Genomic DNA, 24,190 nt, shown 5'->3' on the forward strand with positions numbered 1-24,190 from the left:
TCACCTGAAGTCTTTCTACTGAATGAATTATTTACTCTGTGGCAGAAGGGCTTCGTCCTTATTGACCTTTTTACGCATCACATCCTGTTGTGTTTAGTCTTCTCTATTAGATGTTAGACTCCTTTAATGACCCTCAGCACCCACTTGGCTGAAGGATTTGCACATTTAGCTTCCTCTTCATAACACAGATGTATTAATAAGGAGTGTGTTTGAATATTCAGATGCAGTGTGTGTGATATGTTGTGTATTAGATTACTAAATACTGAGTGTAGTGTGTTGGGAAGTGGTGCACCTGTCATTGAATTTCAATGGTGTCCTTAGACAAGCATTTCCAGACGAGTCAAATTTCGAGTGTGTGTGTGTGTGTGTGTGTGTGTGTGTGTGTGTGTGTGTGTGTGTGTGTGTGTGTGTGTGTGTGTGTGTGTGTGTGCTTGTCAATGCTCCAGACTATATACACTAAATATTAATAATATTAATATTTTTAGCATGGTAATGGATATGTCAATGTTAATGTATTTGGCAGAATAGATCTGCTACGCTACTGCTGTTGTTGATTATTGCTGCTGTACAAATAGCATATATCAATTATCCATAGCAGATCTATACAGGTGGAGCTGGGGATGGTGGAGGATTTAGATTTATGGTGGAGCAGCAAGCTCATTGGCTGCAGATGCGACATGAACCAATCAGGTTGTGCCAAGTAGTTAACGCTGTAAATATCATCAGCTTGCGTTAATGACCCATTAGCCTGCGAGCTAGAGTTTCATGATAGTTCAGAAGTATTTTATTTATTTATTTATTTATTATTAATACTCATTTAAACTTTTTTTAGTTGAATATAGTATAAATTTGTCACAATTTTATGCTGTCAGACTAATTTGTGCCACATATTTACATGCTACAATAACTGTCATAAATAGTTCTCACAAACCTAAACGTTTAGTATATCACGGAAAAGGTTTCCGGATACTTTCGAATCGCAGTTCAGTGATCGAGTAAGTTGTGAACTAAGTAACATCTCTGACTGAGTGAGTCTGATTCAAACTAACTTATGAGCGAATTTGAAGCTGTTACGTAAATAATTTTTTGACTGACTCATTAAAAAGAACCAGTTCATAAGAGTCACTTGTTCGCAAATCGGACATCACGTCTCACACTGTTTTTTGTTGTTTTGAGCATACAGGAAACACTGACCCATTTAGACAAAACACAAAGCTTGACTGTCACCAATGGCAACGAAATTTTTAAGTATTTTCACACATTTTTGTCACATGTGTCAATATTAGTCGCGTAAGCCCTGCCTGGGATATTTCTGTCCGTTTCTGTAAATTTTCAGAATGAACCTACAAAACGAGTGAGGATTTTATCATCTGAAAAATTACATCACCTCCAAGAAGAAAATATCCATATTAGTTATCTTTCAGCACATTACCTTGTGCTTTCCCTCTTGTCAAACTCCTCTCTCGGCTATTTATTTGAATGTCACATTATCTTTGGCTGTCACTCCCGCTCTGTGTACATGCGCTGTGTTTTGTATGTCATCTGGAGCTGTGGAGAGTGGATTGTGCTGTCTCTACACGGCCTGTGGCCGGAGGCCAGTTTTAAACAGACTCTGCGGTTCACCCGTCATGTCGCGAGCAGATTCAGGGTAATTAAACGGTTCCACATACTCTCCCCTCGCTCTGTGGAACAGGGCAACACAGGAATCTCCTGCGGTCGCGCGCAGTCTACAATGGAGGAGATCAGCAAGGATGTTGGATTTTTTGTAGCGTGCACAAACAGACTCTCAACTTTAGATTGCAACAACTAAGCATGAACGTGCATAAATGTAACACCACTGCCAATGTGACATTTACATTTTTAGTGCTATATGCTTATGTTTTAAAGCTCAAAATTCATTCAGTTTAATCAGAGCTCTTGTATTTTGGAAGAGCTTATTTTTATAAATTATAACCACTATATATGGATAGTTTTAAAGGCATAGTTCACAGACAAATGAACATCATTAGTCATTATCATCTCAGCTTAATGTTTTTCCAGTCCTGTATGATTTATTTTTCTTTTGTGGAAGATAAAAAGACAGATTTTGAATAAAATAAGTTTTTTTTAACATTAAAATTAAAGCTTTCAATCTTCAAAAATACTACAAAAGCGCTATAAAGTGTTCTAAAAGTTATCCATATGATACTTACGCTTTATTCCAAGTCTATGAACTATATGAAGTCGTACAAAAAACGTTGTGTAACGAACAAACCACAATATAAGTCTTACCAATCTTCCCCTCCAATGGGCTGTTAAACACTGTGACTGGATCATTAAATCAGGGAGTGAATAAATCAGTGAGATTGATTTTGTGAATCTGAGAAATTAATGTAAAATGCATGAATTGGAAACTCTCATGAACACGGTAAGGAGAGTGAAGATTTTTTTAGTGAAACCAACGGGCTGTTCCTCATGCAAAGGTATCTTATGCCTTCAGAATTTCATGAATTTCACGCCTGCTTTTTGTCTCATTCGTCCTCATTCACACAAAAAAAGTCGCCAGGAAATTCTTTAAATATTCACATGGTTTTGGAAGGACATGAGGTTGAGTAAATAATGACACCATTTTCATTTTTGGGTGAATTATTCCTTTTAAGCTAAACAAATTCATCTTTATAATTGCCACGTGTCTTGCAAAAAAGCAGACATCCGTCTTTTCCTCACCGTTTGGCTTTGTTAATGGAAATTTGAGGCAGTTGGCCGTGACATAAGGCATCAGTTCGTACAGAGGCGTCTTTTATTAAAACTAATGTGCATAAAGAGATTTGACACAGTGATTATGTTTCCTGTTGGTGTCACAGGAATCAAATGTTGGCCCGCGGGTGTCGGTCCGCTCTCGGCAGCCCTTCACTAGCTGTCAATCGAGCAGACTGAGCTCTCATAGGCCAAGATCTAGCACGGTTACCGGGGAAAATTACCAAAACCTGCGACCGGTTGCATGCGAGATCAAGTTAAAATGAAGCGAAACTACAGGCGTATTCATATCCCAGAGCTTAAAGCAATATGCGAAACAGCATGTTAAGCGAATCGCTGTTTCTAAAATCTAGGTTCTCTCAAGCAAAAAACCGACAATACCGAACCACACACTTAGCCCATTGAGAGAACATAGAGAAGGAGAACTTTTGCCAAAACCGTGTCAAGATCGACAACGTGTGTTTTGAAGCACGCCATTGTTCTGGCTTAAATAAACAGGTAGCGCCCAAAACCATCTGCAGCACTCTTTCACTTTTTATTCCTTCTTTCCTCACTTCCCTCGCTCTCCTGGGGCGGCTGGTAGCCAGAGGCAGAGCTAAAGCACAGTGGCAGCAGCATACACACACACACACACACACACACATTTTCTCATCCATCCAATACACACACACCTACACTCACAGATGCAGAGATCCGAAACTGGTTTATACCCTTTAGACTTTGTGTATCATTAGTTTTCCACTCGTTTTCCACTCACCAACACAGGTTGGTTTTCTCTTAAGTCATATGTGTTATGTGCTTCTCTTTTAAATGTTTCGTCCTTTAAGCAACTGTTATTTTAGGGATGTGCCTCCTAAATGGGCAACTAATTGATTAGTGAGGACAATGAGTTTATATATTGCAAAAAAACGTTTAAGTCTGTCTAACATTTTTCTTTTAAATTAGCTTTTTTTTTATTAGGCTCCTGTGCTTAGGTTCAGTACGTTCACTATAATTGCAATGAAAAGGTTGTAAAATTTAAAACATAAAAGTGCACATTTAAAAGAAAATGTTTAGAAAAATGTCAGACGGACTTAGAGGTTTGTCTTGCTTGTTTTTAAAATGCATAGTTTTGCTCAACATTATTTTGTTGATGCATATAGTAGAGACTGGACATTAAAATGATGAATGGAAACGGGATGAAAAAAGCGAGCCATAGCCAAACTTAAACTTGCATCGCAGCTCAACATGTCTGATTACTTGCCTCGGCTCCAAGCTGTACAGTTTCTACGTTTTTTAATTCAAAGTTGTTAGTTTTGCTTTGTAATGCTCTTTGGTTTTCATCTGATTTTGAGTTTTATTTGTTACATCATAAATCTGTTGGAAACAAACAAACGTTGCAGTGTATAAATAAATTGTATGACAGACTTCGCTATGATATATAAAGTGTTGACAGCCCACTTCTCAGTCTGCAGGACAGAGAGAGACTGAGGAAGAGGGAGAAACTTTTGTTAAGCTTCTTTCTTCTTTAAAACTCACACTTCATTTACTTTAAGCTCTTATCCAGGTTGATGTATCCCCAGATAAAGTGTGTGTGTGTGTGACTGTGAGTTCACGGATCATCAGATGACTACCTTTTGTGATGGTCTTGCCAAGGCAGCATTTTAGGGAAAAAAATGCCTTGTCTTCAGAGTTCATGCACCAGTCGCTCACTTTGAGCTGGGGAATAGTGAAACTGCCAGACATGGCCGTCAGATCTTGAGCCAGAATGGCAGGAGAGTGAGGCTTTGGAGAACTTCACCTAACGGGAGTAATAGAGAGACTGGCAGGGGAAAAGGAGGCTAAGAATAAGAATATTTGGCAGACGTAGAGATGCAAAGACTAGATGAGTTCGTATAATGAGCCAGGAGGGAGAAAAAGAAAGATGAGATAAAGTCTCTTTCCAGGATGTCCTCTTATGTTCTCTCAGGCCTCCCCTGAAGTCTGGCAAGAGGAAATCAGTGTGGCTTTCTTTTATTTCCTGAATATGCACTATACTTTTGACTGTTAATATTTCTTATTGAATGTTTTAACCACTAGAGTCAACAGGTGGAATTGAAGAATTAGTTTTCAAACTGCTTTCTCAAACACACTCCCATTTGACGTTAGTAAAAAAAAAACTGATTTAGAATTATGACAGTCTGATTTAAAATGACTATTTAAAGCTGTCTTTGCATATTGCTGTGACGGGAGAAAGCGTTCTGAACCTTTGGATATTAAAAAAAAGTTATTGCTGATACATTATTGGCTCTAAAGATCAGTTTAAAGTCAACATGAAATGAAAATTCACCCTATCATGTTATTGATCTTGTGAATGATTCATCCATGCATAAATATATTTCTTTCTTTTTTTTACATCACAACTTTCTTTAATGCACCGATGTAGATGGTTTTCTGAATAGGCAGTGTTTTGTATTTTACTGACCTATGAAGAATGCTTGGTATTAATTATTAAACAGCTCTCTGGGATACTTGATTCTGATTGGTCAGTTGCAGGATTCTGCTTTTAAATGTTTTTGTGTACAGTTTTGCCACCTTTAGTACAGATTTGTTGACCCAGAGAATTGATTTCTTAGCTGTGCTATAGTTTCATATCTCTTATATCACTCCGCTCTGTCTTCATCTCCATTTATTTATTTATTTGTTTGGCAAGTACACTACCTTTCAGAAGTTTTGGGTTGGTGAATTTATGCTTACCAAGGCTGCATTTATTGGATAAAAAATAGATAGCTGTTTTCTATAAAAATGTAATTTATTCCTGTGATGGCAAAGCTGAATTTTCAGCATCATTATTCCAGTCTTCAGTGTCACTTGATACTTCTGCAATCATTATAATATGCTGATTTGGTGCTTAAAAAACATTCCTTATTATTATCAATGTTGAAAACATTTTGTGCTACTTCATATTTTTATGGAAATAGTGATACATGTTTTCAGGATTCTTGAAGGCATTATTTAAAACAATAATGGTCACTTTTGATCAGCTTAATACATACTTGCTGAATACAAGTATTAATATCTTTCAACAATAAAAAAATTACTGATCCCAAACTTTTGAATGGTGTTATATATGTTACACCATATGAAATGTGTCTGTATGAAAGCAATAATCCATGCTGATATTTAGTACAGCACCTCTTTTTTTTTTTTGCTTGAATGATTATTGCTTTAAGGAAAAGTTCACCCAAAAATTTAAATTTGTCATGATTTACTCACCCTCAAGTTGTTCCAAACCTGTATGAGTTTCTTTCTTCTGTTGAACACAAAAGAAGATATTTTAAAGAATGTTGGTAATCAAGCATTGACGGTAGCCATTGGCTTTAGTAGGAAATCAAATAGACGTCAATGGCTGGCGTCAACTGTCTGGTTACAAACATTACATATCTTCTTTTGTGTTCAATCGAAGAAAGAAACTCATACATGTTTGGAACAACATGAGGGTGAATAAATGATGACAGAATTTTTCTTTTTGTGTGATCTATCTCTTTAAACCCCTTCAGGGTGAAATGAAACCCCTCTGTATGTTTATCCCTACATGAAAGAGAACACTCAATATTCTGTCTCCGCCGGAGTTTGTCAGACAAGCCTGGCATCTCTATATATATCTAGATATTACTTGTGATTGCTTAATGAAACTCTCGTGTTAGAAGCAGAGACGGGATTCATCAGGAACGGACGGACTGAGCTGTGCCCGTTCTGCATTCGGTCCTGTGGGAATGCTGCTCTACATTTGATATGCAGTGTTATTGACACACGCAAAGGATGGATGGTCTGTTTCTCCTTAACGCTTTTCCTCGCTCGCTCTCTTCCTCTCCCACAACCACACAGATGTCCAGAATCTTAGCGGGGAGAAACGCAGATGGCTACTATAGGAGCGGATTGATCTGGGCTCTTGAGATGGGCTGCAGTCTTTGCATGTCACTGTTGATTATGATTCGTGTGCTTGTTGCAGAAACGTTGCAGAGATGTTGACCTCACCCTCTCCCATGAGCAGATGTTCTGGCCAGTGGCTCCTGCGTGCTCTTTTCCAAACTCATTTCTCTCCTTCACCTCTTCCTTATCATTCTCACTTCATCTCCTCTTCACTTGGATCCCCCCCCCCCCCACACTTCTATCCGACCTTGTTTCATTGCTCGCTGGGAGAGTGGCACATTTGGCAGATTTTGTGTCTCAGGTCATTATATTTTCACAGTGTCTGTTGAACAGATAGTTCCTTTGGCTGTGTCTAGAGAACAGCCGAAACAAAAAGCAGTTTTACTTGATTAGTTATTCCTCTGACCCGAGGTATTAGGATTCCAAATAAAGCTGTACTAATTTGCTGTGTGTGGTCGTTTGTGAGTGCATTGCGGATTTACTCCGAATAATTGTGCAAATAAGTCAGACACACCTATATTTAAAGGAGACTTTTAGTGCTGGTGCTGAAAGACGTAGTTCTCGGCAAACTATTTTAGTCGATCGGATTCTTGTACTATGATGCACGGTTTTTATACACACAAATGTAATCAGTCTTAATATTGACTACAGATGTAGATAAAGTGCCAAATGCTAGAACTCTAAAATACATTTATAGTTCTAGCATTGTATAAATACATTGTATATAGCAATATGTTTAAGAGCTGTCCTGTTACAACCTTAAACCCAGTGCACGCACAAAAGTGTGGGTTATCCAGCCATGTCTTAACCTCATATAAATGATTACGTGGTTCAGATTAGATCCTTGTGATTTTGTTTTATTCAGCAATTTTCATGCTATGGTTGTGGTCCACTAACCATTGAGGTGATTTTAAAGAAAGTGTAACTAAACACATGACTAGTGTTGTTTCTCAAAGATGCTGGAAGTGCCGCAAATAACTTTTAACGCAGGTGTACATTTTGTGACCTACTTGTTGAACTTTCGACTAAAATGACACATGCTGTTTACTGAAGGAAATACGAATGTAGCCTATTTTTCGTTCTAGACTTATGTTTGCCTTCTCTTTCTTGTTCTCTCTTTCAGAAATGCTGGAATCCAGTAACCTAGTGACTTTCACTGGATTGGCAAACAGTTCAGGTTACGACACGTTCTTGATGGACGTGGAGAGAGGGAGATTACTGGTCGGAGCGGAGGATCATGTCTTCTCTTTTGACCTGGTCAACATCAACAGAGATGTCAAACAGGTGACACACAACTCTAGGTCACCTTAAAGTCCATATGAATGAATGTTATGTTCCTGGACTTATTGTGAACGGTTCATCTGTGCATGGTATTTCAACTGAAACAGTTTGTCTTCATAATCAAATGAATCAATCAAAATCTCCGGGAGTGTTGACAGGTATGCGTTAAGTGTGTGCACATAAAGCCGCCTCTCAGTACTAAATTGAGTTCTTTTTGCTGCTTATTGCGCTTAAACAGTCAAACACACACAAAATGCATGTTCACATAAACACAGTCAGTTTTATTTTAAGTGAACATAAACAGTTGAGAAAGAAAACGCACGTGTAACGCAATGGATCCATGCTTTAGGTCTTAAAGTGACAGCAGTCTAATATACCTGCTGCCAAATTATGAGATAATATTAAAAATATCTATGGCAGTTATGGTATCGATGTCAAAAGTGGCCAGTGAAAATGCTGAGTTTCTAGTAACTTTGAAAAACCACCAGTGAGCATAAAAGTTAATGTCAAGCTCAGGTTGGGAATCATAATTCATGCTGTTTCCGTCTGTCTACATTTAGCAAGAAAGATCGGTGAGGGATTTTATGGAGTGTGTCATTGAAACCCAGGGTCATCAGAGACGTCCATCTCGCTCCTATTAACTGCACAACCCAGATCTGAGTTGACTTTCTCCTTCTTTCCATCTGCCCATTTGATCTCAGCCTGCCTCCCTCTGTTTTTCATTCCCAGATCATATCTGCAGCGTAATGCTTCTCTTTCTCTCTCTCTCTCAATCGCTCTTTGTTCCTCTCTCTGGATTCCATTACTTTGATTTCCTCTTTCTTTCTCACGCTTTTATTCTTTCTTTGTCCTGGAGGCTGCTGACCATTTGCTTTTATATTCAGTCCTCGTAAGGGTTAAAGCTGAACACTCACACAAACATGCATACTTCAGCAATGCCATCGTTTAAAGATAAGAACTTGGCAAATTATCTTAATTTACCTAATTAATTTTCGCAGACAGAATACCTTAGCGGATCTCAGAGGAAGATAAGGCAGGATAAAAAAACCTTTTTGTGTGCAGGCCTATGTATGTGTGAATGTGCGATTGTCTCTCGTGCTCGCAGGATAAGGGGAATGGTAGTTTTTATGCTCTGTCTTCATCGTCGTCACAGATGGAGGTGGCAGAAGGACGGCAGGCAGCAGTCGTTGATTATTTTACAGCCAGGTTTCATGCCGAGCGCCTTAGTCAGTCATTTGCAGTTCATTGTGTTCGCTCCGCACACATTCTCACACCTTCTCTCTTTCACTGTTTTATAGATCGCCTGGCCTGCCACACCTTCCAAACGTGATGAATGCAAGTGGGCTGGAAAAGACCTTGTGGTAAGTGTGGGGCGACAACTTCCTTTTACCTCAAAACTATGTCGAACCCCAGTGAATGTGTGGGTATATTTAGGATGTCACTCACTTTTAAACTTTTTTTTTTTTTTTAAAACACTACCATTTAAAAGTTTGGGGTCAGGGAGATGATTTATGTTATGGAAATATGTTATTTCAAATAAATTCTGTTCTTTTGAACTTTCGATTTATAAAAGAATCCTAAATAAAAGTAAATTTCCAAGAAACATTTTTTTTGAGTGTCAATGAAATCAGCATATTATAATGATTTCTGAAGGATCACGTGACACTGAACAATGGAGTAATGGCTACTTAAAATAACAGGAATAAATATATTTTTTTTTATATATTAACTCTTTCACTGCTAGCGTTTAAAAAAAAAAAAGTTGCAAGCCACCACCAGCATTTTTGATAATTTTCACAAAACTTTAATGGCCTCCAGAATATTTTGTTTTATGAATATCTGAACATGCAAAATAACACAGCCTCTGCTTTAAAAACAAAAAAACACTTGAATGTTGATATGTTTCATAGAAAAAGCAACATTTTGAATAAAAAGCTGAGAAAATCGTTTTTCTTTTTCTTTCAAAGAATACAACATGCATAATCAATGCTTTTATTGCTTGTTTCTGCTCCTTTTTTGCCTGTGTTTTAATCCGGAGATTCTCTACTCTTTTAGGAGTTGTATAATACCGCCACCTACTGTATAACAGTGAAAACATGGAAAGTGTCCTGTTACCAGAAAATTCCGTCAATGGCTGGGAAGCGTTGTCTCATAAATGACGGAAAATTCCATCATTAGCGGGGGAAAGGATTTAAAAAAATTTTTTTAAATTGCAATAATATTTTGTAATGTTACTATTTTTACCGTATTTTTTTTAAATATATATTCTTTATTACTGTGAAAGTAACCTTTAAAAAAAAAAAACATTTAAAAGTCTTGTCGTCCCCATACTTTTGAATGGTATTGTATAAATAAAATATTAAATATTCTGAATTCTGCATATAATTTTTTACCAAAATCTGCAGACAAAATGTATTAAAATTTTGTTGATTTTAACTAGGCCTATAGCTAGAAACAATACACTGATGTGGACAACCATTGTCAATAACCTTTTTATAATCTCCAAAGCAACATGAAGTTGAAAAATGGTTCGTGATAAGAAAAGTGTTCAATGAAGAACCTTTAGTGTATTTGCGCCTCATGACCTGCATTACTCAGGCCGGGTGTTGCGTGTGCGCTTTGGCTTGATTGATCACGGTTGCTGTTAGCAATGGAGTTTTGCTTGTGCACACGCTCTTTTGTTCCTCTTGAGAGTGTATATTCTGTGTTTGGCTCCAGCAACCCTTGGCCTTTCTATGCAACAGAAATGGTTTATTTATCAACCCGGCTCTCGCTCTCTCTGTACGTGTGTGTGTTGTATCTGATGGTAATTTCACGGCTGGGTTCCCCCTGAGATGGGGGGCAGAAGGGGAGCAGGATTATTACAGATAACTCACCAGACCTACTTCTGAGACGTACACCCTTAAATAAAGTCACCTGATATTGCACTGAGGTGCAGAAATCACATGTTTACCACATGCATTCTGAAAGTATCTCAGCTTTTGGCACTGGCTGTGAGGGGTTTATTTGCCGTTACATACACACAAATTCACCGGTTCAGAATAATGGCGTTTGCGTGCTGTGAAAGTGTTTGTTCTGGATACAGAGTTGTTGAAAGCTTGATTAGGGTATTACCAGTGCATTTCTCTCTCTGCAAACATAAAGCTCTTCATTCTCACATTTGGCTTGGCAAGACGAGGCAAAAACAAGCCCAGAACGGCAGCTGGTACAACTGCCTCGCTGCTCGGCCTAAACTCTTGCTGTGTTTCATGTGAGATGAGGGTTAAACATCTCAGCAGCACATTTCATTACTCAAGTCTCAATACTATACATTTTAAATGCATAATTTGCAAAGAATTAGTAGGGTTGTGTTGTGTTTGATGTGATCAACTGACAATGATTCTGTACAAAAAAAGCTTTTACTGTGAATTTACCGTATATTCCTGGCTACTAGTTGCTGGACTTTCATAGTAATTTCCCAGTAGTTGCTCTACTAATTATTATAATTAAATGATGACTGAATACTATGTCTTCAGAGCAAACAGGGCTGATATACAGTATGAACATTGTGCTGTAGAATCACAATGATTGGCTACAGTATATAAGTTACAGTAAGTCTCTTGTGTATATTAATTGTCTATATTTGTTGTGTAATTATATCTTGATATCTCGAAATTGGCTTTGCCATTTGCCAAACTGTATTTGTTTGGAACTTATGCATTTTGTAGTCTAAGTTTTTTCTTTTAAATAAATACATTCAATATATTTATTCTGAATTCATTAAAAAAGGTCCGAGCCAAAGGGAACACAAATCTCACAGTGGAGCACAGCATGTCTATTTTTTAATAGTCATCTGTTATGTTTTAAAGAAACTAAAATAGCTTGCACTGATGTTATAATAAAGTTCTGAATATTTTATTGTACTATAAAAAAAATGTACTGATAAATTATGTTTCCTGGCTATATTTCATTATGTTTGCCAGATTCACATGGGTGAATAATTCTGTACTTTTTAAAACCTGTGCATTAGTTTTGACATTGACAAGCTCTTTACTGTTATTATCTTTTCATGACTTCACTCATGTGTGAATGAAATTAGTCACTACTGTGTTGTTAGTATTGCACGTAATTGCAGATGTGTCTAAATCATAATCTCCAACACTTCTCTTATCTGAAAGGGTATCATATATCTCTCACTCTTATAAAGGAACGCTCACTTCTCTGCGTCACAGCTTTGGCCGCTTCTTTATGGACCTTGAAGATTAAACAGCAGGGTTATATGTGTCTAATTACACAGTAGTTACACTGTAATTACAGTACACCACCCAGTTATTACAACTTGAGGTTTGTATACATAGTAAACTGCAAAGAGTGCCAGATCAGCCACCTCTATCTCACGTGAATGCTGTACTTGGCTCTATCGTAGCAGGCGAGGGCCTTAAAAACAATAACGGCCATGGGAAATTTCAAACATTCCACCCGGTGCAGGAAGAGATTAATTTTATAGCACACATGGAATGATCATATTAGGAATATACACATTTCCTTTAGCCTAGAAAAGCCATTACACTGAAACACTAAAGTTCCTTTGTGTGGGTTGACAGAGATGGGTCACACATATGTGCGAGGGAGTGATCTGATTGGCTGCCGTATGGAAGTCGCAGGTGAGGTAGGTCTTTGGTTTTATAAGAGAACCGAATGTGTTGCCACAAAAATCTGCTGATGCAGAGTGCTATACAAGCATGCATTATGTGCTTCGAATAGCCTGTACAAACTGAACTGGATGTAATCGAGGGAAACAGGCCTGCATTTATCTATTCTTCTGTTTTGCTTTCATCACACACACATGCGTACAGTGAATATGAGTGTGTATGTGTCTTTTTGTGGGTGAAAACACACACACACAGAGATGGCAACACCCTTTCCATTGCTCTTAAATGACAACTCGCGTTCAGACGGCACACATCGGCCCGAGACCATCAGTGTTTACACAGATGGACCTGCTTTATTTTCTCAATAGCTGTGGAAAGGTGTGTGTGTGCGCGCACATAGGTGTGTGTTTGTGCGTGCACTATGTTTATAATGTGTCGGTTTATTATTGTTGAACCTAGCCCTTGCATATTTTGCAATTGAAAGGGTATTAAAGAGCATTCATTCACATGAAACAATTCACTCATCGGCTCTTGCCAACTAAGATGGCCCAAAGACATGTGCTATACATTTCCCTTTCATCAAAACCAGACACACACTAACACTTTCAGCACTAATGAGAGTTGGCTGACAGGATATTGAGATGGATAAAACAGGTGGGATCGTCATCAGTCAACCAGCAGGAACTCAAAGGCATTTTAATGACACTAAAAGCTTAAATATTAGGCTTACATAGAATTTAAATCTCTCGTTAACCTATTTATTACAGATCTCGTGTCGATTTAGAAGCGTTCTCAAAATGTACTTGCGGTATAATCTTTCATCATAAGTTATAAATGCAACACAACTGCATTAGAGGAGCTATACAGAGCCAGAGAGTCTGAGAGTGAGAAATTATTATATTTGCAAAGTATTTTACAAGAAAACTTGTAACGTGGTATATTATGTTGTGTATACGACACCAAACAAACATTTGTTTTACTAAAGATACCATATAATACATATGTATATATATATATATTATACTCAAATGTTGTATATTATATACTGTAGTATCTTTAGCAAAACAAATGTTTGTTTGGTGTCAGTTAATATTTTAATAAGACTGTTTTATAATATCTGGTTGGTTAACACATGCTTTTTTTTTGTTATGACTTTTTCAGAAAGAATGCACAAACTTTGTGCGTGTGCTGCAGTCGTATAACCAGACGCATATTTACATATGTGGCACTGGAGCCTTCCATCCTATCTGTTCTTACCTGGAGATGGGGAAAAGAGCAGAGGTACACAACACACACACACACACACACACACACACACAATCTCTACATCAATAATTATAAAACTTCATTTTCTTTAACTGAATCTCAGCAAAGTAACGCCATTAAGACATACTCGTGTGCTCATGTGCATGCGTTTAAAGGAATGAAAAGGAAATTGATGATTTAACCTGTTAACAATTTCAGCCCAGTGAAGTAGAAAATGAGAGTGTCACAAAGCATCGAGTGTGTTATTTAGAAGTGCCTCAACTGTGGGAAATGAGATGGCCTTTACATGGTGGAAAAATGTCAGTGAATTTCACCATTTGATCCACGCAAATGAATCATGGCCTAAGTGCACTGAACGCCTCGACGTAACAGAAGATAAGTTGAGTGCTGTTCTTTTTGCGTGAGTTTAGAGAGATCCAAATCTAAAGTAGGAGTTGAAGGATTTTGTGTTTTTCTACAAAAACTAACTTTTTTTATATTAAGAGACTTGTGTCTCCTAAACAAGATCCTAATGGCACTTTTTGACATTCACCCCTCCATTACCTCGTCCAATTACTATTCATGCCTTGCTGTGGTTGGTTAATTCATTATCCCTTTCCACAGGACAACATCTTCAGACTGGATGCCAGCTACTTTGAGAATGGACGTGGGAAAAGTCCCTACGATCCAAAGATGCAGTCCTCATCCCTCCTGATTGGTGAGCCAGTCAGAGATGTTGTTGTTTTGTCTTTAAATTGTTAGAATCAGTTATCTGTGGTCTGATTGGAGATGTTATGCTCTTATCTATTTGTCAGATGGAGAACTGTATTCCGGAACATCAGCAGACTTCATGGGACGAGACTTTGCCATTTTCCGAACACTTGGGTTACATCATCCAATCAGAACTGAGCAGCATGATTCCAGATGGCTGAATGGTAAATATTCTGACTGGACAATATTTTTGTTAGTTTTGTGATATGACTGTTTTAATGAGTAAGTATTAACTTGTTCAGAAATACTGATTCATTCGGGAACGAATCAAGTGACTGTCTTTGAGTGATTCACTGAAATATTCATTCAACTGATTTGTTCAAAAATGCTGATGCATTCAGGAATGAATCAAGTGATTGTCTTTATGAGTGAGTCACTGAATTAGTCACGTAACTATTTTGTTCAACAACATTGATTCATTCAGGAGTAAAAACAACATTGGTGTGTGATGCTTGGAAATCCACAACAGATAATTCTGCTTTGAATCCATACCATGATATGAAATACAGTATTAGACATGCCGTTCTCTTGTAACTGAGATATTGTTCAAGTCAGTTTGTAAAGACACTGCATATACATGTGCTTGCATATATGTGTCTGTCCGTGCATTTTTATAGACTTTGATTTTTGTCCTAGCGCACAATTCCTATCCATACCTGGCTGCTGAAGTCATCACACAGTATATGTTACTTTGCTAAGCATGTGTCTGCCAAGGGCAAATGTGTGAAATAAATGTAAATTTATGGGTTTTCTTTTGTGTGCATGAGTTTATGTCCCTGCACGTGAGTGTGTATGTGTGAGAGAAAGAAAGAAACTCTTTGTGAACGTCTGCAGGAGAGATTAGCTCGGCCGGGGTGTTGAGTGTTTCCTCTAACATCCCGCCTGCATTTTTGCAGACTTATGGACACAAAAGGTCAATATCAAGATAGGAGAGCCGGTCAGGGTTTTCCCATGAAGTTAATCCGGTCTCAGCTGTTCCTGCGAGTGGCTCTCGTTTCACCCCTCATACAGGGTCAACGTCCACGCCATCAATACCCCCCTATATTCCCGAGGAAAGGTGCTTTTGAAAACGCTCATCTCACCTTAATCCTCGCTGTCTGTTACCACGGATACATTGGACGTTACTTCCATTTCGCCTGCACTGAAAGCTGTCTCTCTCGCACAAAAGAGCCAGTGTCGTTTAGAGGATTAGTCACATGGATATTCTATCAAGCCCTTATCAATAGAGACACGGGCCTCTTGCTATCCTCAGACAATGTGGCCAGTGGCTGTTGATGGTTATTCTTCCTGAACTTCAAAGAGGATCAGTCTTTATAGAGCAAACATTTGGTTAGAGAAAGTTTGGAAGGCTGGAACAAGTTGAATATCTTTGGGAAACAGTCAGTGTATTGAATGACATGGGTGGAACTGTATCGTTGGCGTCTCTACGGACACATAACACACTTACTGTGCATGAATGCAGTCAGTCTTCGGTAAATGTTTGTTCCGCTGTTTAAACTTCACATTCTGATGGGTCTGTTGCAATGTAACGCAGCACTGCATGTCGCCGTGTGCGTGTGCCGCCCGCGTGGGTGGGGGACGTGTTACGTTTCATTTCTGAGCGGTCACAGCTGGGTGAGAGTGATCCCCCTGTAACTGGCGATACTGAGGTCTTGGCTCATTTTGGAAAAAGCTAATGAAGTATGCAATCATTTCTGTGTGTTTGAACTTCCCTGATTTAAACAGCTTCCTTGTGTATCTTCTTTCAGTACTACTGAAGTTCTGATGCATTGTGTGTCTGTGTGTGTATTCCAGACCCCAGGTTTCTAGGAATACACCTGATCCCAGAAAGCGATAATCCTGAAGATGACAAGATCTTCCTGTTCTTCAAAGAGAATGCCATGGATGGTGAACACACAGGCAAAGCTACTATCTCCAGGATAGGACAACTGTGTAAGGTATCATCACATACAGAAACATAAAACACGCACATGGATAAGCAAACTTTTCCAGTGCCTTTGTACACACAGTGTTATCATCATATACTAATGTTTCAAACTTTTTTTAAGAACATGTGGCTAATCTGCTTGAATTTTTTCTAGAATGACTTGGGTGGACACAGGAGTCTCGTGAACAAATGGACGACCTTCTTGAAAGCCAAACTGACCTGCTCAGTGCCCGGTCTCAATGGCATAGACACACATTTTGATGAGCTGCGTAAGTATGTCTATGAACATTGTCTAGAAATGTTGTGGGTAAATTACCTGTAAAACACTTATAATGAAGTGAAGGGGGGCAAACAATTGGCACATACATTTCCATTGCTACACTCCAGATGCTGTCAGTAAAGTTTAAGGTACATTTTAATAACTAATTTTTTTTATTTAACTTCCAGAGGATGTGTTTCTGATGAGTGCTAAAGACCCAAAGAATCCAGTGATCTACGCTGTGTTTACTACATCCAGGTAATACAGACATACATTCAATTAACCTTAACAGATATTTTATAAGAAGTTACATAGGATCCTTTCATTTAATTTCCTTTCCTTTCCCTTTCTTCTTATTTCCTTCTTTATTTCCTTAGCTTTTTTCCTTTCTTCTTTTCCTTATTTAATTCAATTTTTTCCTTCCTTCCTTCCTTCCTTCCTTCCTTCCTTCCTTCCTTCCTTCCTTCCTTCCTTCCTTCCTTCCTTCCTTCCTTCCTTCCTTCCTTCCTTCCTTCCTTCCTTCCTTCCTTCCTTCCTTCCTTCCTTCCTTCCTTCCTTCCTTCCTTCCCTTTTCCTTCCTTCCTTCCTTCCTTCCTTCCTTCCTTCCTTCCTTCCTTCCTTCCTTCCTTCCTTCCTTCCTTCCTTCCTTCCTTCCTTATTTCTTTGCTTTTTCCCTTCCCTTTTCTTCATCCCTTCCCTTTTCCTTCCTTCCTTCCTTCCTTCCTTCCTTCCTTTATTAAAAATTTTCCTTTCTTTTCCTCCCTTTGCTTTTTCTCTTCCTTCCTTCCTTCCTTCCTTCCTTCCTTCCTTCCTTCCTTCCTTTCTTCCTTCCTTCCTTCCTTCCTTCCTTCCTTCCTTCGCTTTTTCCTTCATTTCTTTGCTCACACTTTTTCTTTCTCCCTTCCTTCTTTCCTTCTTATTTTCTCTTCTCTTTTATGAGATGGCTGTGATTTTGTGATGCATGATGTGTTTGGCGCTTTAGAAGCTTTGCAGTTTGGTAATCTGGTTAAACTCAGACAGGCGCTTCACATCGCTGCACTCTGGATGGGAATTTCCTTCTTATCCTGGTCTTTGCCCCCTCTTACCTGTTTCCCCATTCAGCTTCTGCTCAGTGGAAATATGATTAAGGTGGTAACCTGAATCTCACTCCCCAGCCAGCCACACTCTTCTCTGGGCCTGCTGGCGAGGAGCGGAGGGCTGGGGAGGGGTGAAGGCAGCAACAAAAGCAGATAAACGATTTTCAAAAGAGGGGAAGACTTTTAAGATGATGGATGAGCACACTGTGTGTGTGTACGGAGGTGTGCGTGCATGTAAACATGAGATGAGGAAGAAGACAAACATATCACGATTAATCACTGTCAAAAAGCGAGAGAGGCAAAAGCGATCGTCCAAACCGTGCACATCCTGCTCATGTGTTCCCAACTCACTGATTTCCTAATGTATGCAGGGAACACAACACTCAAAAATTCAATTACGGGCTTTAAAGAATTAGACTGCTTTAATTGGTTTTCTAAGTGCCCTGTTTCTGAGATGAATAGAAGTGCATTCTAGGAACTTGCTTTTAATATTGCCACTTAATGAGGCCTGAACTCTGCGGTGATGGATCAGTATTTTATCTCTCGCTCTATCTGGGGGTGTATGTGTGTTAAGAGTGTGAAAGCACATGTATGTGTGTGTGTGTGTGTGTGTTTGTGTGTGTGTTTTTATGTCTGGGACCCTGACTGAGTGATAGGGAATTGGTTTATTCATGTGCCCTGTGGTTAATTGATTTTCTCACTAATTAACATTTTACAAATGCTAAGGGCTGATCCACCATAGTGTGTTTGGTTTCATGGCTGTATAGGGGGAATAACGGCTTGGATACACACATATACACTGCAATACAAATGCTAATTTTGCACATCAGCTAACACACATCAAAGTAAGCATGAAATCAGAATCAACCCTTTTTGGTCTTATTGTGCTCGATTTATTTTTGCTTATCGTCGCTGTCGGGCTGAAACCTTGTATGTCCAAAATTGCTACTTTTCGGTAAATGGAAAAAACACTGTATTTTTTACATATTTAAACACTGTGTTGTCAAAGTTGATATTGTGGCTTCGTATATGGTCACAGACACTTGCGTGTGTCATCAAATCATTAATATTTTACCAAAATCAAGCTTAAATGGAGTTACAAGGTTTTTTAATACATATTTTGTCCGTCATTAGAACGGCTGCATTTTGCTGTATAAATGGCACGAGAAATAACATTCGTCGTATAGATACGCACTTTCATGAGATCGGGCTGATAGAACATTAGCCTTTACATATAAAGTGTTTCTTTTTCATTGAGAAAGAAATTTTTCATTTTTTCAAATCCATAGACAGACATAAAGTGTGGCCAATATTAAATATGCATGAAAAAAGATAAAATATGGAGATACAGTTCAAGGTTTCTGCCTGACATATTTTATTGACATTGGTCTTTATGATCTTTCATCAAAATATTTTTAAAAAACTTGCTTTTTCAGATGGCTTCGCCAAGCCCTCATATTTTCATCTCCTCCCGAACAACCACCTGTCAGATAGAGACCACCTGTCGTAAAGCTCCATTTTCAATTTTAATCAATTCCCGATCCATAAAATCCATGCAAACATTTGTCCTTCCCAACATTTTTTTTGTTGAATTAAAATGGATCAATCACTTCTCATAGACACGCTTCTGGAAATGTAAGCTTTTGTTTTCAATGAATGATTTAACCTCCATTTTCTCCCCTCTTCTTTCCTCAGTAATATCTTCCGTGGATCAGCTATATGCATGTACAGTATGGCAGACATCCGAAGGGTATTTCTAGGTCCATATGCCCACAGGGATGGGCCAAACTACCAGTGGGTTCCCTTCCAGGGCAGAGTGCCATACCCCCGTCCTGGCACAGTGAGTACTGGCCGAAATATTTGGCATTAACACTTTTTTTTATGTTTTCTGACAAATTACAGCTTTATATCTGTGCATTTTTGTTAAATAATAATAAAAAAAAATAATAAAAAAAAAACGAATCTTCCAACTAATAATATACTGTAGGCCTACTTTATTAGCCTATTTGGAACATACTGAGACCTGAACCTCTGCATCAGTGAGAAAGTTTAACCCTTCATCTCCCCTCTCTTATCCACTGTAGTGTCCCAGCAAAACGTTCGGAGGTTTTGACTCTACCAAAGACCTTCCCGATGATGTAATAACATTTGCACGCCTGCACCCAGCCATGTATAACCCTGTGCAACCGATGGGTGGGAAGCCCATAGTTGTGCGCACCAACGTGGAGTACCAGTTCAGTCAGCTGGTAGTGGACCGTGTGGAAGCCGAGGACGGCCAGTACGAAGTCATGTTCATCGGCACAGGCTAGTAAAACCAACCAACACGTTGTCAATACAGAAATATAACTTCTGGATAAACAGATCACCTAATCCAAGAAATCACTTAACTCTTGGGTGGCATTCACACAAAGCGCTTACCGTATATGACACATTCCATCATATAATCCATGTTTTCCAAGACTAAAATAAGGAATATCTTGATTTTTAATTGTTTTAGCTTATAGTGCTGTTTAGTTAGTAGTTTAATGTAGTGGTAGCATTGTCTGATTTTAAAATATTTTAAGTAATGTCCCCTTAAATGTTTGCTGAGCTCCCTTAGTTCACACAAAACTACAAATGTTTTCTATTTAAAAAATAATAATATTCACACATGTTGTTTCAGACCCATATGATTTTTTTTTTTGAGAAGAGATAAAGTTACAATTACTAAGAGATATAAAACATGATAATATTCTAATAAAAAATATTCTAATCCCAAATCAGATTTAGGAACCGTGTTGAAGGTGGTGACCATTCCCAGGGAAAGCTGGCATGATCTGGAGGAAGTGGTGCTGGAAGAGATGACGGTGTTTAGGGTATGTTCTCCAACTCTTCATTACCCAGAGAGCTGTGCGTTTCTGCTTGTTTTTGGAATCGAAATCCTCCAACTATAATTTTCACCTTAGTACATTTAATTGCTCTCCCATAAATCTGTCTGCACAGCCACAGCATGTCATCAAACAAATATCCTCGGATCTTAAAATCTCTGTTTTCTCTTTTAGGAGCCAACACCTATTACTGCCATGGAGCTCTCCACTAAACAAGTACGTCTGCTTGAAATGACTCTTCACCAGCCATTAGCAGAGAGTAAACCGTGTCCTAATAGACTTATATGTTCATCTGTCAACAGCAACAGCTGTACCTCGGGTCAGATTTAGGGATTTCCCAGATGCCCCTGCACCGCTGTGAGGTCTACGGGAAGGCCTGTGCCGAGTGTTGCCTGGCAAGAGATCCATATTGTGCCTGGGACGGGACCGAATGCTCTCGATATTTTCCCACTGCTAAGAGGTAAGAACACATATTGATGAATTTCTTGAATATTTTTGTGCTTTTATTATAGAATCTGGATCAAATTACATGTTCTTAGTTCACCCAAAAATAAAATTGTTGTCATTATTTACTCACCCTTGTGTCATTCCAAATCAGTATGACATTCTTTCTTAGAACGCAAAAGAAGATATTTTGAATAACTTTTTTTGTCCATACAATGAAAGTCAATGGGGTCCAAAATAATCCCATTGACTTTTTTTTTTTTTTTTACATTTTGACAATGACAAAACATAATTTTTGGTTGAACTATCCCTTTAAGTCTATTACATTTTTTCACAAATTATGGTGCCATATTCACTGTACAGGTGTTTAGTGCACTGCAAATTCTGCATCTCAACACACAACAACGCACATGCATAGACAAGCACAAACACCTGGATCCAAGTATTCAGGCTGCTTTTAAACACATCATAAACACATGCTCACAGTACACCACGTACCACTGTTAATATATTTATATAGTAAAACACACACACTATCTGTGCCAGCTACACCTTCTCAGAGGAAGAAGAGGGCAATGGCTTCGGTCTCGACACACCCTCGTGGCACAAGGATGGCCCACGCCACTCCAAATATTTTCACTGTGCCTAAAATGCAAAACAGACGTCCTTACCGCACCTCCCGCACGTGCCGAGACAGCCAGAGTCAAGGAATGTGTGTGTGTGTGTGTGTGTGTGCACGCCTTTGCAAAACATGTTACAGAAACAAGGAGACAGAGAGCTATACACTGAAATCCAAGAACAGAACAGGAAAATAAAATTAAGAAGATCATGGGGAAATAACAACGAGGCTGTTCAAACACGGTTTGCACAGAATCTCAGCAGGTTTTCATATTTCACTCCAAGATCTACTGCAGCTAAACCTCAGCTACAGGCAGCCTTCACACCAGATTCTGAATGTTTTCAGTTTGACACAGGAAATCTTCTCAGGGAATGGATAAGAGTGCCGGCCTTGGCTCAGTCCCTGGCCCATGTTAGCATTTAAGAGGTGAAGCTTCTCTCTTAAAGTGGCTGTAAATGCGATAATGGAGAATGAGAGACTCTTTTAGATGAGAATGACGCGCAGAGCTGTTGTTACAATATATTTGAAGAACATATATTTGAACATTATGAAATATCTCTCCATGAATCAAACTAGGGCACCAACACATCAAGCACATGTCCTTCCTTCATGCACCTACATTTCCGTCATGGATTTGCAAGTTTTCCCAAACACTTTCCCCATCTGCCTTTGTGATGACAAACCGACTGGATTGGATGAATCAGTGTTGCAGTGTTGGCCAATGTTGAAGGAACATCTATTACACAAATAGTTCAATTATTGTCTCTGTGCATTAACCTGGAATAGTAGAAAGTATTTTACATCTAAAAAAAATCACACATCATGTTTAAGTCTTGAGGGCAATATGGTACAATGTAGGTGTTTGAAACAACAGTGCACTCTAGTGGCCTGCGTGTAGTAGTGTTGCAAATGATAAACACTAAGTTTAATGTTTGTGTAGAAGGTACAAACCCAGCCAACAGGGAACGTTCTCAGAACATCCCTAATCTGTAATATTAACAAAATGTTTGTTCAAAGTTGAGAACATTCAAAAGTAACATTCTCATTATGTTTATAGAACGTGAAATGAGAATGTTCAGAGAACGTTCAGAAACAAAGTTTTGATTTGGAACTTAATGGGTAAAAATCACGTGTGTCTTATTCAATCGTTTTTATTAAACAGGAGAACAAGACGTCAGGACATCAGAAATGGGGATCCTCTTTCCCAGTGCTCTGATCTGCAACATAATGGTGAGAATACACACATACAGAACATGTACTACATCGCAGTGGCATCTCTGGCTATATTTCAGATCATGCATAATCAAAACCAACATGAGGACATGCAAATTCACCTCATTCAACAACAACAACAACAACAACAACAACAAAAACATTAACAACGTTCATGGGTTGGCCTAAGATTGGTGCATTTAATCTTACACATTTTTATATAATCGGATGAATATTGTGCAATTGTGACCTACTACAATTGTACCTAAAAAGCAACTTCCAATTCAATTAAATGAATGGTACACTTTAATAAACGTGATCAACAACACATTAGAATTCAATCTGAACAATGAGGTTCGCTTGGGTAGAATTTATGCACTATAATCTTTCATTTGTGCAGATGCCACTGATACATTCTTCTATTTCAGTACTCTGGGCATTACTGAACATTACCTCCTCATGTGTCTGTGTGTGTGTTAGATGATCTGGAAGGTTACAGCAGTGTGGAGGAGAGAAGTGTGTATGGCGTAGAGAACAGCAGTATGTTTCTGGAATGCAGCCCGAAGTCTCAGCGAGCTCTAATCTACTGGCAGCTACAGAGACCCAACGACGAGCGGAAACATGAGGTACATGCATATACACTTAACAACAAGAACATAAGCCAGCAAGGCATGTACTAAAATTATGTTTTCATTGTAATCTAATATTGCATTTCGGATATGTCACTATAGTATGTAAATATATTTGAACCGTTTTTCTCAGTTTATCTTGTGGTCAGTTTCCAGATTCTTCACATATTACATTACAAGCTCCCTGATATTGGCAGTCTATTTTAACAGTCTAACACTGCTTGTTGGATTAATTTAAAGGTTATTGCTATATTCTGTAAAGTCTATCTAATGCATCAGTCATTATTTATGAATACCGAAAATATTATTTTTAATTTTCATAATATAAAAATGCATTTTAAAGAGAACTGTGCCACAAGCTTTGGTAAATGGAATCACTTAGATCTGCCATTGCATGGCCAAATGGAAAGTTCCGCCCCCCAACTCACGCCATTGGTTGAGTCAGTGTTGTGTTATGATCTCACCAAGACTGTATTTATTTGGTCAAAAGTAACTGTTTTTTATTTGAATATATTTTAAAATGTAATTCCTGTGGTGGCAAAGCTGAATTTTCATCATCCATTTCTTCATTCCATGATGATTTTCTGCCCAAAAAACTTTTT

At 38.4% G+C, this 24,190-nt stretch overlaps 1 protein-coding gene across 2 annotated transcripts in view; it reads left to right on the forward strand.

The window, feature by feature from the left end:
- The window catches only part of sema3aa (sema domain, immunoglobulin domain (Ig), short basic domain, secreted, (semaphorin) 3Aa), a 95,653-nt gene that overhangs the window by 68,461 nt on the left and 3,002 nt on the right, over positions 1-24,190 (forward strand). For both annotated transcript variants that reach the window (XM_079623670.1, XM_079623671.1), the window contains 15 exons: positions 7,751-7,911; positions 9,207-9,269; positions 13,701-13,820; positions 14,409-14,502; positions 14,600-14,719; positions 16,350-16,492; positions 16,637-16,751; positions 16,930-16,999; positions 19,513-19,657; positions 19,902-20,121; positions 20,581-20,672; positions 20,859-20,900; positions 20,987-21,144; positions 22,910-22,977; positions 23,440-23,585. In XM_079623670.1, coding sequence (XP_079479796.1) covers positions 7,751-7,911; positions 9,207-9,269; positions 13,701-13,820; positions 14,409-14,502; positions 14,600-14,719; positions 16,350-16,492; positions 16,637-16,751; positions 16,930-16,999; positions 19,513-19,657; positions 19,902-20,121; positions 20,581-20,672; positions 20,859-20,900; positions 20,987-21,144; positions 22,910-22,977; positions 23,440-23,585 — 1,757 coding nt within the window. The remainder of the gene's footprint in view (positions 1-7,750; positions 7,912-9,206; positions 9,270-13,700; positions 13,821-14,408; positions 14,503-14,599; positions 14,720-16,349; positions 16,493-16,636; positions 16,752-16,929; positions 17,000-19,512; positions 19,658-19,901; positions 20,122-20,580; positions 20,673-20,858; positions 20,901-20,986; positions 21,145-22,909; positions 22,978-23,439; positions 23,586-24,190) is intronic.

Source organism: Phoxinus phoxinus, assembly GCF_949152265.1.
Source record: "Phoxinus phoxinus genome assembly, chromosome: 9".
Classification (NCBI taxonomy): domain Eukaryota; kingdom Metazoa; phylum Chordata; class Actinopteri; order Cypriniformes; family Leuciscidae; genus Phoxinus; species Phoxinus phoxinus.